This window comes from Ornithorhynchus anatinus, chromosome 4 (assembly GCF_004115215.2).
Source record: "Ornithorhynchus anatinus isolate Pmale09 chromosome 4, mOrnAna1.pri.v4, whole genome shotgun sequence".
Classification (NCBI taxonomy): domain Eukaryota; kingdom Metazoa; phylum Chordata; class Mammalia; order Monotremata; family Ornithorhynchidae; genus Ornithorhynchus; species Ornithorhynchus anatinus.
This window is the reverse complement of record NC_041731.1, coordinates 95,752,163-95,770,476: the sequence shown is the minus strand read 5'-3', so window position 1 is coordinate 95,770,476 and position 18,314 is coordinate 95,752,163. Positions and strand designations below refer to the sequence as shown.

The 18,314-nt window shown below is 42.1% G+C and overlaps 1 protein-coding gene across 8 annotated transcripts in view; it reads right to left on the bottom strand.

Moving 5' to 3' along the window:
• Positions 1–18,314, bottom strand: part of EVI5 (ecotropic viral integration site 5) — a 217,689-nt gene that overhangs the window by 7,180 nt on the left and 192,195 nt on the right. Inside the window, exon 20 of one of the 8 annotated variants that reach the window (XM_039911868.1) lies at positions 4,501–4,510. The exons of the other annotated variants lie outside the window; for them this stretch is intronic. Within the exon in view, the coding sequence (XP_039767802.1) occupies positions 4,501–4,510 (10 nt within the window). The remainder of the gene's footprint in view (positions 1–4,500; positions 4,511–18,314) is intronic. 8 annotated transcript variants of the gene reach the window in all.

Below are 18,314 nucleotides of genomic sequence, written 5' to 3'. Positions count from 1 at the left end.
GCATCTTAGATAAACGGAGCTTCTGAATCCTAACTGCTCCACATTTGTGTTCCGTTCCTCTGGATAATTTAACCAGAAATGGGGCGGATTCTTTCCACCCCAAATTTATTGTATTTGTTACTATAAATTCATTACTGAATGATGAAACAGTAAACAGCAAACATTAAGTCACAAATATGTTTAAAGATCTTCAGGTGTACCCTGAGTGATGAAAAATCCAACCTGCTCATGACTGTTCAAAAGGGCATAAAGACAAAAAAAGTTTTCCAACTCCCCCCTTCATATACTCAGCATAGTAAAGTCCTTTCTAGTTAAGCTACCGTCCCTCAGTGTTTTTGTTGCTCCCCTATTGACCTTCTTCAGTTGTTCTGCATCCTTTAAAATGCAGGGGCCAAAAGTGGATACATTACTCTTAATGAGGATCTGTTCAGTGCAGAGTTTAGGGTACGCATTGCCCCCTAATCGTTTGACATACTATCTTTTAAAATCTCCTAGAACCACATTGCCTTTAAAGGTAAAGGGCCCTACATTGCAGACTCTCCTTTTTAGCCTCTGGTCAATGGACGAGCCCCAGATTCTTTCCTGTTTCATCAGTACCTAGCCTGTCTCCAACTTCTTTCGGTGCTGTTTGTTTCCTGTCTTGTGTGCTTAATCCTTGCACTTGTCCCAACTGAATATCATCCTGGTTCTTTGGAACCACTGCCTTGATATATTTAAATCACCATCAATTACATCTCTCACTTCCAATATGTTAGAATCAATCAATGGTATTTATTGTGCGCTTCCTGTGTGCACACCACTGTAAAAAGAACTTGGGAGAGTACACTAAAACACAGTAAGTCCGTCAATGGTATTGCAGTGTGGCTTAGCGGAAAGAGCACGGGCTTGGGAGTCAGAGGATGTGGGTTCTAATCCCGCCTCCGCCACATGTCTGCTGCGTGACTTTGGGCAAGTCACTTAACTTCTCTGTGCCTCAGTTATCTCATCTGTAAAATGGGGATTAAAAGTGTGAGCCCTACATGGGACAACCTGATTACCTTGTATCTACCTCAGCACTTAGAACAGTGATTGGCACATAGTAAGCACTTAGCAAATACCATAATTATTATTATTATCAAGTGCTTACTATGCACAGAGCACTGTTCTAAGCGCTGGGGTAGATACAAGATAATCAGGTTGTCCCACATAACACTTAAATATAGCTATTCCCCACCCACAAGGAGATTACAGTCCAGAGGAGGAGACGGATATTAAAATAAATTACAGATATGCATATAAGTGCTGTGGAGCTGAGGGTGGGTGAATATCAAGTGCTTATAGGTACAATTCCAAGGGCAAAGGCAACAGAAGAGGGAGATGATGCGATTTTAATAAAACTTCGGAGATGGGGAGAGCGGCGGTCTGTTGGCTACGAAGGGGGAGGAAGTTCCGGGCCAGAGTAGGACGCGAGCGAGAGGCTGGAGTTGATAAAGACAAAAGTCAAGGTACAGTGAGTTGGTTGGCAGTAGGGGAGCGAAGGGTGTGGGCTAGATTGTAGTATAGGAAATCAGAAAGGTAAAATAGGAAGGGGTAAGGTCACTGGGGGCATTAAAGTCAACAGTAAGGAGTTTTTGTTTCATGCAGAGGTGGCCACTGTTAGAGGTTCTTGAGGAATGAGGAGACTTGGATGGAATGTTGTTGTTTTTAGAAAAAGGCCCAATCACGGAATGAAGTATGGAGCGGGGAGACGGAGATGCAATAGACAGGGTGGGATTGGATAAGTGTAAACATAGTAGCAGTTTGGATGGAGAGGAAAGAGTGGATTTTAGCAAAGTTGCAAAGGAAGAACTGACCGTATCTAGTGACAGACTGAATACATGTATTGAAAGAGAGATGAGGATAATGCCATGGTTATGGGCTTGTGAGACATGGAGGATGGTGGTGCTGTCTACAGTGATGGAAGTCACACTGAGGACAGGGTTTGGGTGGGAAGATGAGGAGCACAGTGTCAATTTCAGAAGTTTTGGCAAATCTGATGAATGTCATTCTAATGTATTTATTGACCATTTACTGTGGGCAGAACACTGTACTAAGCACTTGGGAGAGTATAATATAGCAGAGTTGAACATGTTCTTACTTCCGTCACCAAGGTGATAAGTGTGTGCTTTAAGAATCAAGCTATTGCAAATACAGAAAACAACTTATAGCAGGTGTTCATTCATTCATTCCATCGTATTTATTCAGCGCTTACTGTGTGCAGAGCACTAAGCGCTTGGAAAGCACAATTCGGCAAGAGACAATCCCAAGTGCTTAGCACTGTGCTCTGCACACAGTAAGCGCTCATTACATGTAATTGACTGATCTCATACAGGCATTTTTACATGATCTCTATGAACATTCTCGGTGCTTTCTGCAACTCCTCACCCTTTACCCTGCTAAACACTGTTCCATTTCATTATTATCAGTTAAGGCAAGAAAAGGAAAAGGAGGTGAAATTCGAATCAATCTATTCAGTCAATCCATCAACAATATTTGAGCACTTTGTGCAAATCACTGTACTAAGCACTGAGGAGTGTACAACAGTCAATAGAAAGGATCCCTGCCCTCTAAGAGCTGAAAATCTAATGGGCAAGATGGACACTAATATAAAGTAGAGGTGAGGGAAAAGCAATAGAATATAAAGATATGAACATAAGTGAAGTGAAAAGGATTGGGGATGGGTCTTGGGGGCTGCAAAAGTGTTGAACTGTGGAGGCCATAAAATACAAAGACTTGAAATTAACCAGGAAAGGCCTCCTGAATGAGATGTGGTTTCAAAAAGAGTGGAGTCAGAGGACCCGGGTTCTAATCTCGACTTGTCTGCTGTGTGCCAGTGGGCAAGTCATTTCGCTTCTCTGTGCCTCAGTGACCTCATCTGGAAAATGGGGGTTAAGACCGTGAGCCCCGCGTGAGACCTGGACCGTGTCCGGCCTGACTATCTGGTTTCTACCCTAGGACTTAGTACACAGTGCCTGGCTCATAGTAAGCACTTATATACCATTTAAAAAAAATAAAAAAGAGGGCTTTGAAGATGGAAAGAGTTGCGGTCTATCAGATATGTAGAGGGGCTTGAGGTAAGGGAAGGGAGTTACAGTCAAGGAGAGGCTGTGAGCAAGTGATTGGCAGTAGGAAAGATGAGAATGAGGCACAGCTAATAGATTATCTAATGAATGAAGAGTGTGAACTGGTGGTAGTGGGAGAAAGGAGTGAGAAGTAGGAAGCAGAGAGAGCTGACTGAGGGTTTTAAAGCCAAAACCAACAATCAATAGTTTCTGCTTGGTGATGTGAGGAATGGGCAAAAACTGGAGGCTTTTGAGGAGCGGGGGAAACATGGACTGAACTTTGTTTAGAAAAATGATCTGGGCAGCAGAGTGAATTATAGAATGGAGAGGAGAGAGACTGGAGGGTGGGAGGTTGAGGAGGAGTCAGTAATCAAAGTCAGTAATCTAGCTGGCATATGAGGAATGCTTAGGATAGGGTAGTGGCCGTTGCGAAGAAGAGGATGGGGCATATGAGAAGTGCCGCGGAGAAAAAACCAGCAGCATTAAGGGACAGACTGAACTTCAGAGCTGGGGAATATCACCGCTCTGTTTCCTTAATCCATCTCTTAAAATGAGCCACACTTTTGTGGAAAAATGTGTTTAAAGTTACAGAAAATAATATAAAATTTTGCTTAGCTCCTCTGAGTCATATTCAAGAGTCATTTTTTGGAGCCAAAATGCTGAAAAATTCTGTAATAATTGATTTTGTTCACTCAATTTCATGTTTACAAAAGCAGCCCCATGAACGTGCTGCAATTCGCCACCAAGGATAATTCAACCAGAAGTATTCTCACAATAAGGACTGAAGTTCAACCCAAAGTTGAAATAAATAAAACCATTTGGCTGGTGAGAATTCAGAAACTGTGTCTTAATCACATGTTTACCCCCATTATTGGCTAGGAAGGACATCAGTAAAGAGGCTTTCAAATTAACTCCAATTTATTTAGAATCTCTTTAGCTTAACATTAGTCAGTCCACCCAAAATGGTGAGTCGATTTAAAAAGTTTAAATTTAAAAGAAAAAAAATCAAAACTCTTTACTGATTTAAAACCACATGCCTAACAGTTGGAAAGAACAAGTAATGATTATTATTTTCATGCATTTTACTGAGGTGTTTGAAGAATTAGAGTTTTCATTCATTTTTGAATGAAATAAATGGCAGGAGGTAGAGACTGTGCCCCTACTGAGTAGATATTTCAAGCTGCTTTCATAAAATAGGTTTGTGACCATTTCAATACGAATTTTGGTATAACTTTATAAGACATACATTCCAGTTTCATGATAAAGTAATGGTAGCATGCTTGCTAGAATATTAAAGCCATAAGACCATATTAAAGCCATAAGACCTCACCCTCTCCCACATTTTGCAAATTCAGAAGTGAGAACAATTATACAAAATGGGATCATCAAATAAAGATCTACCCAAGGTACTATTGCTTACCTGACGCTGACTGTCTCATCAAGTCAAGCATAAAGAAAGAAGACAGAGTAAAAGAGTAAAAAGATTTAGAGGTCTGTGGGCCATTATGCCACAATTTATAATATAACAAATTCTCAATCAAATTAATATTAGCCGAATACTTGGAAATTTGGATTTGGGATTTCCTAGCACATTATTAAGTAATCTACCACCTTCCAGAAGATCTCACGCGATGAACCACTCAGCAAAGGAGAAAGAAAGTTGTTAAAGACAGACCAGTTCTGCTAAAGAGAATAAATCACTAAACAAACAACCAGAAAACAGGAAACTGTCATCTTCACAGGAGATTACAACAGGAAATTCAGCATGGCTACTAAATGCAGTACTAGAAGAAAAATCTCGACTACTTGACAGTGGTTAATTTTAAAATCTGTAGCCCATTTTTTTTAGTTAAAAAAAAAGTTGACCTTGAAAATCTAGGCCCGTCTTATTACCTGCTAAGAACCTACAGCACATAATTTATTTGGAACTCCAGCTAGAAGCCAGTGTCTACTGAAGCCTCAGAACCTCTTAGAGATATACATAATACCTCACATTTTTCTGAAAATTAGTGGTCTTGGTTTAATATATATATTTTGCTCTGTGGGGAAACAAAATAGACAGTAATTGAAAAAAAATCAGTGAAAACTCCTTGGAAAAAAACCATCCACTGGAAGTTCCAAAATGCTTTCCAATAAACGGTCTGTGATACTTTGACGTAGAAGTCCATGCTCAGAAAACTTAGCCTTATCAGTGGGTGCTCTCCTAATGGGAATGATCTAAAATCCTAGATAATCTTCACCCTACCCTGGGTTCTCCTGGCTGCATGATGAACTCTGCATTACAGAAAACTCAGCTTGATCAACAAAACGCACATGTGCACTAACATGTCTTTCAACACTGTACCCTATCCAGACACGCAATTGTCGGAAGAACATTCCCTAACAGCGACCTACTCAAAACAGGTAGTGAAAACACGCATTACAGAAGAACCGAGTGTAGTTTGCTCTCCGCCGGTATATTAATAAGAGGAGTCATGCAATACCTCAAGAATTTCATACTTTCATGAAATTATGAACCATTGCAAACTGAGGCATAAAGCAACAATGAAGTAAGAATGAAATCACAATGTCTTCACATTCCCCTTCACCATTACAAGAATGGTGAAGGTAATCCACAACAAAGTGGAAAAAGAGACATCCTCACACACACAAAAAAATCCTAACCATATGAACTTTGATCACCACTAGACAGAGCTTAAACCATTGAAGTGCGTCATGTGGTACCAAGAGAACTGCTAAACAGTTGCTGTAAGTTTCCAAGATTGAGTCATATCAGATTTTAACAACACTCATTTAGTACATTTGGGTTTTGTGTACTTTCAATCTCTGTAAAACATCATTTCATAACTTTTCACCTTTAGATATGGCCTAATGTCTCTACAAGTGTCCACGCTATAACTTAAGGATAAAAAAGAGCTAGGAAGTATTTGAATCTGAGGGCTAGTTACAAAACTCAGTATAATTGTCAATTAGGTTTACATCTCCAAATTCTGGAAGGTTTAATGCTTTATTTTTCTTCCAAATGCATTTCTGATTGGCTTTTAGATGTTTTAAATTGTTCTTTTCAGTTCTCAAAAGCTGAAACGTCAGAAGGAAGCAAGACACTACATGTATACCCTACTGTCAGCACTGCAAAAAACGCTATTGTAAACGTGACAAAGATTAAAACCAGCAGCGAGTACACAGACCAAAAGGTTTCCAGTGAATCAGAACAGGAAACCAATAAACGCGATCAATGAGAGGTCATGACTTTTTGATCACAGTACTACACAGAGAAGTGCTACAGTTGTGATGTACAAGTAAGCAATCAAATTAAACTCTAAAATACTACAGTAACAGTATGATTGAAAGTTCAAAAAAGAGGTTTGCTGCGAAGAGCAAAATGTAAACGGTATTTTTATGCTTCATCTAGGTTAACCACACAAAAAAGATAAAACATATGTGAGAACTATAAACAAGATTGCTCACTGTTAGGGTCTTTACATTACAACAAAAATAGTACTGCTTTTATGCATAATTTAAAGCCATGCTATGTGCAGAACAAAGGGGTTTGTAAGCATCCTTAGCTCTAGGAGGCAGGAAGAAAAGTCAAAAAATTTGCTGAGGAATCCAAGAATACTAATAACTTTCATTATAAGTGGGTTGGGGAGGGGGGTGGAGGTGGGCTATTGAGAGTGGAGAGGGGTCAAAGAAGTAAAACATTATTACAACTCACAATTATAATTAACTATCATGGCCAAGCAAAATGAAACTGCCTTACCACCTCTTCTTCCTGGTACATTACACTTAAATAAATGCCTGAAACGTCAACATAATTCAGAAGCACTAGGTGGTGCTGAGGATTGGAATGCATGAGTTTCTACATACCATTTATGACCAATTACAGGAAATAAATCACTTCACACTCCTATCACTGAACTTTTAAAAACTTCAAAGTGCTCTGCAGGTTTCATTTGATTTAAGATGTTTTGGCTGAGAGTATTTTTTAAATGTAATACAATTGGCCACAATCTCAAACCAAAACTACAGTAAAATAGGATACTCCACCTCTGCTCAGTGTTAACAGTGGTGTTACTGCTTTATCAGACCATTCATATAGTACTATATGATTTTTACAGAGTATGGGTATTTACAGAAAGCATGCAAAACTTCACTTCTACACCACTGGTACATCCTTTAACTACAGCCATTTTCTCAGTTCTTCATAAAGAAAAGATGGACCTAAAATCATTAATAACAATAAAGTCTTCCAGATGGGTTGTAGTCACTCATTTTACTGACCAGTACTCCCTTCTTCCAATTTAGAGACATATTTGAGGTTTCCTGTTGAATTCATCTTGAAAAACCAAGGCTCCCAAATATGCACCTTCAATGTTAAAAGAGATTTCAAATGTTACTTCACCTGAAACTGTGAGTGGCTGCTGAGGTGCAAGAAAAGGCTCTTGAAGATCTTCACAAACAGAACAGTGACACTTTCCCTCCAAGAGCACAAGCCAGAAAGAGAGTGACCTGAAGAGGTCAGCTCATCTACCTCCCTACTTTTGGGAAAGACCTGGCCCTAAAAAATTCATTCTGGAACAGATCAACGGTCCTTTCAGACCTCAGGTGAAGAGAAAGCAGGATGGTGTAGTGGCTAGAGCACAGGCCTGGGAGTCAAAAGGTCATGGGTTCCCAGCCCCGCTGCTTGTCTGCTGTGTGGCTTTGGGCAAGTCGCTTCACTTGTCTGTGCCTCAGTTACCTCATCTGGAAAATGGGGATTAAAACTGTGAGCCCCATACAGGACAGGGCCTGTGTCTAACCTGGTTTCTTTGTATCCACTCCAGGGCTAAATACAGCAACTGGCACATCGTAAACACTTAATAATTACCACAATTATTATTATTATTATTATAACACAAACCATCATTTGGGGGCTTTAAAAAATTTTGCAAGTCACCAAATTAAAGGCAGACCCTATTCCCTTCCATCTAAGAGCACCATGTTGAAGGAATCTTGCCCGCTACACTTGTTACTGATCCTATTAATTCCGAATCTTTACCTAGGATTTATTCCAGGGAGAAAAGTCATCCAGCCTCTCCACCTGCCAGCTGGCTTCTCCATCAACACTGTCTGCCGGTTTAAGAGCCAACCAACCCCTCTTATTGCTCTGGACTTATCGATCCCTATGGACAGAGGACGACAAAAGGCCTTTTGTTTGCTTGCTTTTAATGCGGGGAGGAGTGATACCCGGGCTCCTCAATGCATCATGGTCGAGAGATACTCCCATTTTGATGCTTCAGTAGTTAGGCAGCAGAGTAGCAAGTGAGAAAAACTGAAGGTCACTCCATTTTTTCAAAAGTTTGTTACCGCTGCTGACAAGTCTCGAAATGTGTGTCCGAGCACATTTCGCTCCGGGTCAGAATATTGAAAGAGAAAAGAAAAAAAACATGCTGTTTTGTCATTATACCACAAGATAAGCTTTTAAACATTTTGGAATGCATGCAAAGTTTGTTCCCCCATCCTGGGGAGCTCAGAAGCTGCTCAGTTAAGATTGGGTGCCTGCAAACCACATGACCTCATGAATGCTATCTTATCATATCACAGGTTCCTCAGACTGACCACAACCACTTAAATCAGACAGGCAGAAAAGCACTCTAGATCTTCCACACGTACAAGCAGGGTGACATTTCTGGCTGTCCGGCAACCTTCCATTAGTGTTGCCTGCGGGGAGTGAAAATCTGATTATCTCACGTCCAACTGCATCTGGGAGATATGGTACATGAAAAGCACATGATTTACTGCACTAAACACTTCCAACCACAATTTGAAATGCTTAGTTTTTGTAAATCTGAGAACCAACTGTTCATCTTACTAGTTTCCGTTCAGTGACAGCACTTGGTAAACCAGAGGAGCACATTTTAGCACACCTCACCTTGAAGGACTGCATTTTGAAAAGGCTTGGTGAAATCGATCATTTTGCATGTTACTCTGAGTAAGAGACAGCAAGACTTTTCAAATGCTGATCTGTACCCTGTCCTCGGAGGTTCCTACAGTCGAAACAGCTCGGCTGTTGAAGAGGCTGATTCCTGGTCCATTTTGTTCTTGTGGATCTCGAAATATGCTAATATGAAGAAACCATAATCGGATGCACTTCTTGAGCGGGCCACCGGTGCTTTGTCCGTCAAAGACAAAAGTAGTAGCTCACGCAGTTAACCACGACACTGTGAAAAGACCCAAGTTACCCTTGAGTGATAGTTAAATTTTTAATAAACGCTTCCTCCAGATGAAAGCCACCCAAAGGACACAATTCAAGCTATTTCAAAAGAGACTAGCAAACTAGAAGGTAGCTTTTGCTGGTTTCTCATATTTACTCGACAAGGAATGCTTTCCTTCCTTTAAATGATCAGATGAGTCATGGTGATTTTTAAAAGCAGGAATTAACTTTGAAAAATAAACCCAGACTCTACTTGTGCAGGAAACAAAGGCAATTCATTATTATTAGCAAATACCTGCCCTCAGTGACTCCCGATTTCTATCTTATTCTTCCTTTTTAACATAGAAACTTTAACTTTTGCCAACTAGATGATTGTCCCAGAAAAGAATTACTTGAAATCTACATTAACTTTTTATTCTCATACCTAAAAGGAAGTGGAAATAAACATTCCAGGGCTGTCACTCTACACAAAACTAAGTTAAACTAGAAAAATGAAATGTAGAATTTTAGCCGGAATTTGGATTATTCAAGGGCAGACCCTACTTTCTCCTGAAATATTCAGATAATGGAAGCAAATAGTGTTTTTTTTGAAGGGGTTCTAATTATTCTGATAATTGCCTCAACTCATTTTGTTGCATCTGGATAAAACAAGAGGAAGTGAACAAAATATACACCACAGATCAAGTTAGGAAAATGAGAAGCAGGCCATAATTTAAGGATGCTATTCCCAGTTTTAGAAAAACAATTGAGAAAACCAAATACTCAAGACTCTGAATAACAGAGTCCTAAAAACTTTAATCGACAGCTTCTCTCCAATATCTACAGATTTAATGAATAAAAGCCTAACAAAACTAATATTTTCTAATGTAGATAAGAAGTCGCTCACCTAAGCTTCCTGAAGCAGATAACAACATCTTTAACAAAATGTTAATAGGAAGTGATCATATACACCATCATTATTTTCAAAGTTGAGGAATGCATATGCTGAGTTATACTGTGATCTAAAAGAAGATATACAACTAATTCTGGATTAAAAACAAAAGTCAACGGATCAATGTCCTCTGTTGCTTTTTGAAAGAGGCCTTTTTTTTAAGAACTTAAAAAAGTACTAGAAGTTGTTATACATTTAAAAAAATTAAAAAGATATAAAAGATGAAAAAGAACAGACATTCCATTTCTAAAAGTTCACCCTACTGTTATAGGCAGTTTCGGTTGGTTCTTGAAATACCTGGGGAGAGGAATTAATGTGTTTTGGTTTCTAGGAATCTGTTACTAAGTTTTTTTAGTGCTTTCCACATTTAAGTTACTTTGCTGGTTCCTTTGCCTTTGATTATGGGGCCTACTCATTTTCGGATGGCCTGGATAGATAGCCCCCTATCTAGGGAAAGCAGGACAAGAATGTCGAGATGTCTGTCTCCCCTTCTACACTGTATGCTCACTGTGGGCAGGAAATGAGTCTGTTTATTATTGCATTGTACTCTCCCAAATGCTTAGCACAGTGCTCTGCACACATTAAGCGCTCAATAAATATGATTGACTGACGACCCCTGTGCCTCCTCCTACCATAGCTCTGCTCCTTCATTCCTACATTCTGCTCGGAGTCAGCTTTCAAATGTTCCTCAAATGGGAGATGGGAATTTCATAGAAAGTTTAATTTGGAAGTAGTCTCAAAATTTAAATGCCACAAAGTACATAGTTTCAACTTTTTCCTTCACCATTTTTTTTTTCTAAACAGAGTTGCCAACCAGAGGTAAAATGATTTTTTTTTTTTAGTGGTATTTGTTAAGCGCTTACTATGTACCAGGCACTATACACTAAGCATTGGGGTGGATACAAGCAAATCAAGTTGGATACAGTCCCTGTCCTCTATGGGGCTCATAGTCTCAATCTCCATTTTACAGATGAGGTAACAGGCTCAGAAAAGTGAACTGACTTGCCCAAGATCACACAGCAGACAACTGGAGAAGCTGGGATTAGAATCCATGACCTTCTGACTCCCAGGCTCATGTTCTATCCACTACACCAGGCTGCCTTTCTAAGCCCTGGGGTAGATTCAAGTTAATCAGATTGGACACAGTCCATATCCCACTTGTGACTCACAGTCTTAATCCCGATTTTACAGATGAGGTAACAGGCACACAGAAGTTAAATGACTTGCTTAAGGTCACAAAGCAAGCCACGCGGCCGAGCCGGGATTAGAAACCAGGTCATCTGTCTCCCGGGCTGGTCCTCTTTCCACTGTCATGCTGTTTCTAATTACCTGAATTACATCTCTTCCCATCATGTTCTGGAGGTGTTAATGCATAATGAGATGACAAAGGCAGGAAAGGAAAGGAAACAGAGGAGTGCAATAGAGTAAGCAGACTAGAGTAACCTTCCCCTCGAGGACCTTACAATCAAGTAGTCAACAAAGTGAACACTGGCAGTATTAAAGAGACACCTTAGCCTTGAAACTTTGTTCTGCTGGCTTCTTCTCCTCAAGTTCAACCCCTAAGAGCCTTAGCTATGGCTCCTTAGAATATTCTGAGTTTCATGCCATTTTAGTGGTTATCAGCACATGGCTTTTTTAAGCAATTTGTTAAGCTTGTGCTGAGCACTGTACCAAGTGTGCGGGTAGATACAAGCTGATCAGGTTGGACGCAGTCCCTGGGGGCTCACAGTCTCACTCCCCATTTTATAGATGAGATCACTGAGGCACAGAGAGGTGAAATGACTTGCCCAAGGTCACGCAGAAGCCAAGTGGTGGAGCTGGGAGTGGAACTCAGGTTCTTCTGATTCCCAGGCCCGTGTTCTAAGCACAAAGCCACGCTCAACCTGGTTAACGTGGTTAACCTGTAGTAGGCTTCAGCAGATGTCAACATATTAGCAGGCGTATCCTGGCACTGCAGAATCATTTGCCTAGAGTCCAGCTCTCAGAGCTCACCCCATTCCAAATCATTTCCAGCCCCGGAGTTTCTCGATGGGTAGTGGCATACTCTGATGGGAGTCCTTCTGCCTGCAGGACCAACTATAATAATAATGATAATAATAAGCGTAGCATTTGTTAAGCACTTACTATGTGCCAGGCACCGTACTAAGCGCTGGGGTGGATACTAGCAAATCATGTTTGATACAGGCCCTGCCCCACGTGGGGCTCACAGTCTCAATCCTCATTTGACAGATGAGGTAACTGAGGTCCAGAAAAGTGAACTGCCCAAGATCACGCAGACCAGTGGCAGAGCCTGAATTAGAACCCATGACCTTCTGACTCCCAAGCCTATGCTCTATTTGCTACACCATGCTGCTTCTCATCTAAACCTTCCTTCCCTCCAAAGATGAAAGCTATCGAACTTCCAGGTCAAGGATAGCTCCAATATCCTGTCTCTGGAGTCAGGACCAGTCCTGAGGGCCCAAGTGTCTTTAGTGCAGTGGAGGACTGATTGATGTAGGGAGGCCGTTACTCTGTTCTGCAATGGCAAGACATTCCTCAGAGGCATTCAGTCCCTCATTAACAATTATAATTAATAATTATAGCATTTGTTAAGTGCTTACTGTATGCCAGGCACTGTTCTAAGCACTGGGGGAGATACAAGATAATCCGGTTGGACACAGTCCACAGAGAGCTCACAGTCTTAATCCCCATTTTACAGATGAGGGAACTGAGGCACAAAGAAGTGAAGTGATTTGCCCAAGGTCACACAGCAGACAAGTGGCAGAGCCGGGATTAGAACCCATGACCTTCTTACTCCCAGACCCATGCTCTATCCACTATGCCATGCTACTTCTTCAAAAAGTCAAGCCAATAGAGGGCTACCCCTGGAAATTTGGACCACTTGGGGTAGGATGCTGAGTAAGGGCCCAGACCTAACCTGGCCTCAATACTAGGCCAGTAATCCAAGATACTAGACTGCCCAGGAATGAAATAAAGCTTACAAGATTCCTCCTCCTCACCAGAGAAGACACAACCCATTTTGAACCACTCAGGCCTATAGGAGTGCCCTGCATCTTCATTTTTAAAAAATGATTATAAATTAACCCTGGGACAAATCCTTTAGGCCTCTGGGCCTGAGGCATTTTGTTCCAAAAGTAAATACTGATATTTTATAATGTGTATATCTTTATATTATATATAAATTATATTTATATAATTGTAATATTTGTTAAGCGCTTACTAGGTGCCAGGCACTGTACTAAATTCTGGGGTAGATTCACAATAATGGGGTTGGACACGGTCCCTGTCCCATGTGGGCTCACAGTCTTAATCCCCATTTTACAAATGAGGACAGTGACTTGCCCAAAGTCACGCAACAGCCAAGTGGCAGAGCTGGGATTAGAACCCAGGTCCTCTGACTCCCAGGCCGGTCTTCTTACCACTAGGCCATGCTGCTTCTCCTTCTTGATATACCCTATGAATGTCACTGGCAACACAACCTCTCCGCTGGAAAAGTAACCTAATTCCAACTTTCCTGGCCTTGTGCATGGTCTTAATTTTAGTTTTTTATGATCTCCCCTTTCATTTTCCTTCATGTCTAGAGTATGATGCTGGTGTAATTCCCTCTCTATGGGAATGTGACTGTAGAGGATGTGCGATGAACCATCACTTCCACTCTGGTTTAACACCATGTCCAAACTTGCACAAGAACCGAAGCCAGCTAACTGCAAAACCTGTTGCTGTTTGCCTCACGGTCAGCACCATTTCCTCAAATAAAGCCACACTTCTGTGCTATCATCTCCCAGATACTGACATCTCGGTTTCCTTGTTTCAGATTGTGCTTTAAAGTGTCCCTGAAGTAGTTCTTCTGCCCCCCTCCATCTATTTGCCTCATACCAGCCGTGAGTATTCTGTTGTCATTCACTCATTATAATGCTCAATCTGGCACTTTAATGGAGGAATGTGGTAGAATGCGTCCACCAACTCTGTTCTTTGGACTCTCCCAAGCGCTTAGCATGGTGCTCTGCACACGGTAAGCACTTGACAAATACCTCTGATTGTTTATTGGTGGCGGGGAATAAATACGGCTTGACATCTGTAGACCGTGGAGAGAGATTCCCTAAGGCCTCAAGAGTCCTACTGAAAACGCATAATGTAGACATACTCCTGAGGTTGAATAAGTAGGGTCTCATTGTCCTCACAGCTTGAAGAAAGCTTACATGGTAAAGCTAAAGTTGGAAAGTTGGGATGGGGGATCAGGAGGTCTAGGATGCTGCCAGAAGGAGGAATCAGAAAGAAGATTCAAATTCAAAAGTCAAGGAAATCAGTACAGGTATCATTTCTAGTCTCTGTTTTATTCCCCCCCCCAAATGTCCTCTTAAAGGGAAATGTCTACTGCATTCACAGTACTTTGTGAGCTGGGAAATAATGCCATGACCTCACTGATCTACTCCAGCCCAGCCTGCAAACTGCTCCTTTAAAACCAGCTGACCCAAACTTGGGACTGCTGACCCCTTGCCCACATCCTCCTCCTAGCCTGGGACTCCCTCCCCATACACCAGACCACCACTCTCCCCACCTTCACAGCCTTATTAAGGTCACATCTCCTCCAACAGGCCTTCCCCAATGAAGTCCTCTTTTCCCAGGCTCCCTCTCTCTTCTTGCATGCTTTTATGCACTTGTATCTGTGATCCTTGGGCACTTGATATTCACCCCATCTTCATCCCCACAGGACTTAGGTACATCAAGCTTTAAATTAACTACTCTAAATTATCTATATTAATGCCTGTCTCCCCCTCTAGACTGTAAACTCGTTGTGGGTAGGGAACGTGTCTGACAATTCTGAAACGCTCTGGGCATGTCACTCCTCTTCTTAAAAACCTCCAGTGGTTGCCTATCAACCTCCGTACGAAACAAAAACTTCTCACTCTAGGCTTCGAGGCTGTCCATCACCTCGCCCCCTCCTACCTCTCCTCCCTTCTCTCTACCGCCCACCCCGCACGCTCCGCTCCTCTGCCGCCCACCTCCTCACCATCCCCCGTTCTCGCCTGTCCCGCTGTCGACCCCTGGGCCACGTCCTCCCGCTGTCCCGGAATGCCCTCCCTCCTCACCTCCGCCAAACTAATTCTCTTCCCCTCTTCAAAATCCTACTTAGAGCTCACCTCCTCCAAGGGGCCTTCCCAGACTGAGCTTCCCCTTTTCCCTTTGCTCCCCTTCAAGCCCCCCTTCACCTCCCCTCAGCTAAGCCTTCTTTTCCCCCCTTTCCCTCTGCTCCTCCCCCTCTCCCTTCCCCTCCCCTCAGCACTGTGCTCGTTCGCTCAATTGTATATATTTTCATTACCCTATTTATTTTGTTAATGAGATGTACATCACCTTGATTCTGTTTATTGCTATTGTTTTAATGAGATGTTCGTCCCCTTGATTCTATTTATTGCTATTGTTTTTGTCCGTCTCCCCCAATTACACTGTAAGCCCATCAATGGTCAGGGACTGTCTCTATCTGTTGCCAATTTGTACATTCCAAGCGCTTAGTACAGTGCTCTGCACATAGTAAGCACTCAATAAATACCTTTGAACGAATGAATTCTGTTGCATTGTACTCTCCCAACTGCTAAGTTCAGTGCTCTGCGCATAGTAAGCATAGCAGCGCTGTGGGTCCGGGACAGCTGGTACGGGGGAAACTGAGGCCTGTCTGTTTTCTTGTTTTGATGTCTGTCTCCCTGTTTCTAGATTGTGAGCCCGTTATGGGCAGGAATTGTCTCTTTGGTGCTGAACTGTACTTTCCAAGTGCTTAGTACAGTGCTCTGCACACAGTAAGCGCTCAGTAAATACAATTAAATCAATGAATGAATACCATTGATGATGATGAAACAAAATAACAGGGGACTGGGAGTCAGATGGTCATGGGTTCTTTTCCTGGCTCTGCCACTCTCTGTTGGGTGACCTTGGGCAAGTCACTTCACTTCTCTGTGCCTCAGTTACCTCATCTGTAAAATGGAATTAAGACTGTGAGCCCTCTGTGAGAGGGGGACAGTCTAGGCGAGGGGCAGACATTGTAAAACAACAGTTTAATTGGAAGAATTCAAACAACTACGGTTTCCTGGGAGCTTTTCATTTTTCTGGAGAGTCGGAGATTAGCAAGCTGTAAATATAGAGTCTACCCATCAAGACCCTTATCTGGTTGTCATGGACCTTGGAAAAAGCATCAGTAGGTCTGGTCTCTGAAAATTGGTGAATTTGGCTGCCATGCAAAGTTAATTACGATTGAGACAAGGACTCGATGGCAAAGCTGGCTGGGTCAGAATGGAGGGTGCCCTGTCCAATCTATTCCCCCGCCATCCCAATGGAGAAAAGCAGAGATGTGTATTGGGCCCAGAACTGCTCAATATATTCTACGCAATTATATTGGAAGATAGCAGTTAGTAGTACACTTCCTCTCTGGGAAATTTCCAAATCAACAGGTTTTGGGCATCATTTTTTCATTCATTCATTCGATTATATTTACTGAGTGCTTACTGAATGCAAAGCACTGAACTAAGCACTTAGGAGAGTGCAAGGTGACAATAAACAGGCACATTCCCTGCCCACAAGGAGCTTACAGTCTAGAGATGGAGAAGGCCATTAAAATAAATTTTTATCCATCCAGATGATGGCACCCTACATATTCACACCAAAAAGACACAAAAATGATTATACCCTGCTTGGCTGAATCAGCCAGCCATAATGGGCTGACAGTAATCCCGAAGAAAACAGATAATGTATCATTCTTAATCAGGGAAGCTCTACGCACATGCAAAACTAAAAACTTAGGTTGGCGACAGAGTTAAAAGCTAGACTTTTCCCTCCCATATCTTTTCTTTTAAAGTTTTCAACACTGCCATCTAACTAAATCAGAGTTTTGTGTTCAGATTTGAAGAACGATCAATCATATTTAGTTGGTGCTTTTTGTGCAGAGCACTATACTAAACACTCGGGAGAGTACACTGTAACAAAGTTGGTAGACATGCTTCCAGCCCACCAGTTGCTTATGGTTTAGAGGGGGAGACGGACGTTAATTTACATTACGGATATGTACATAGATGCTGAGGGATTGAGGGTGGAATTAATATCAGGTGTCTAAAGAATCCAAAAGCAGCGGTGACAGTGAAGTGAGAAAAAGCAGGGGAAAGGAAGGCTTAGTCAGAGAAGAGCTATTGGAGGAGATGTGATTTTAATAAGGCTTTTGTCATTATGAAGGGGAAGAGATTTCCAGGCCAGAAGCAGGACATGGTCAAGGGATCGATCGGCAGTGAGACAGACAAGATCAAGGTTGGCATTAGAAGAGCAAAGTGAGCATGCTAGGTTATAGTATGAAATCTGTGAGGTTAGATAGGAGGGGGGCAAGGAGATGGAGCACTTTAAAGCTGATGGTGAAGAGTTTCCGTTTGATGCAGAGGTGGACGGGCAACCACTGGAGGTTTTTGACGAGTGAGGAAACACGGACTGAACGATCTTGTAGAAAAAGGAACCGGGCAGCAGAGTGAAGTATGGACTGGGGAGAGACAGAGACAGAGAAAAGAGGTTGGGAGGTCAGCAAGGAGGCTGATGCAACAGTCAAGCCAGACTACGATAAGTGCTTGGGATCAGCATGGTAGCAGTTTGGATGGAGAGGAAAGGGCAGATTTTAGCAATTTTGTGAAAGTAAAACCAAAAAGATTTGGGGACACATTGAATGTGAGGGCTGAATGAGAGAGAAGAGTCAAGGACAATGTGAAGGTTATAGACTTGTGAGACAGGGAGGATGGTGCTTTCTACAAGGATGGGAAAGTCAGGGCGAGGACAGGGTTTGGGTGGAAAGAGGAGGGGTTCTGTTTAAATTTGAAGTATCTGTGGGACATCCAAGTAGAGATGTCCTGAAGGCAAGAGGAAATGCAAGAAGGCAGAGAAGGAGAGGTCAGGGCTGGAGATGTAGATTTGGGAATCATCCAAATAGAGACAGTAGGTGAAGCCATGGGAGCGAATGAGTTCTCCAAGGGAGTGGGCATAGGTGGAGAATCGAAAGGGACTCAGAACTGAACCTTGAAGGGAATCCCTGTTACGGGGAGGAAGGCAGAAGAGAAGCCTGTGAAAGAGAATGAGAATGAGCAGAGGA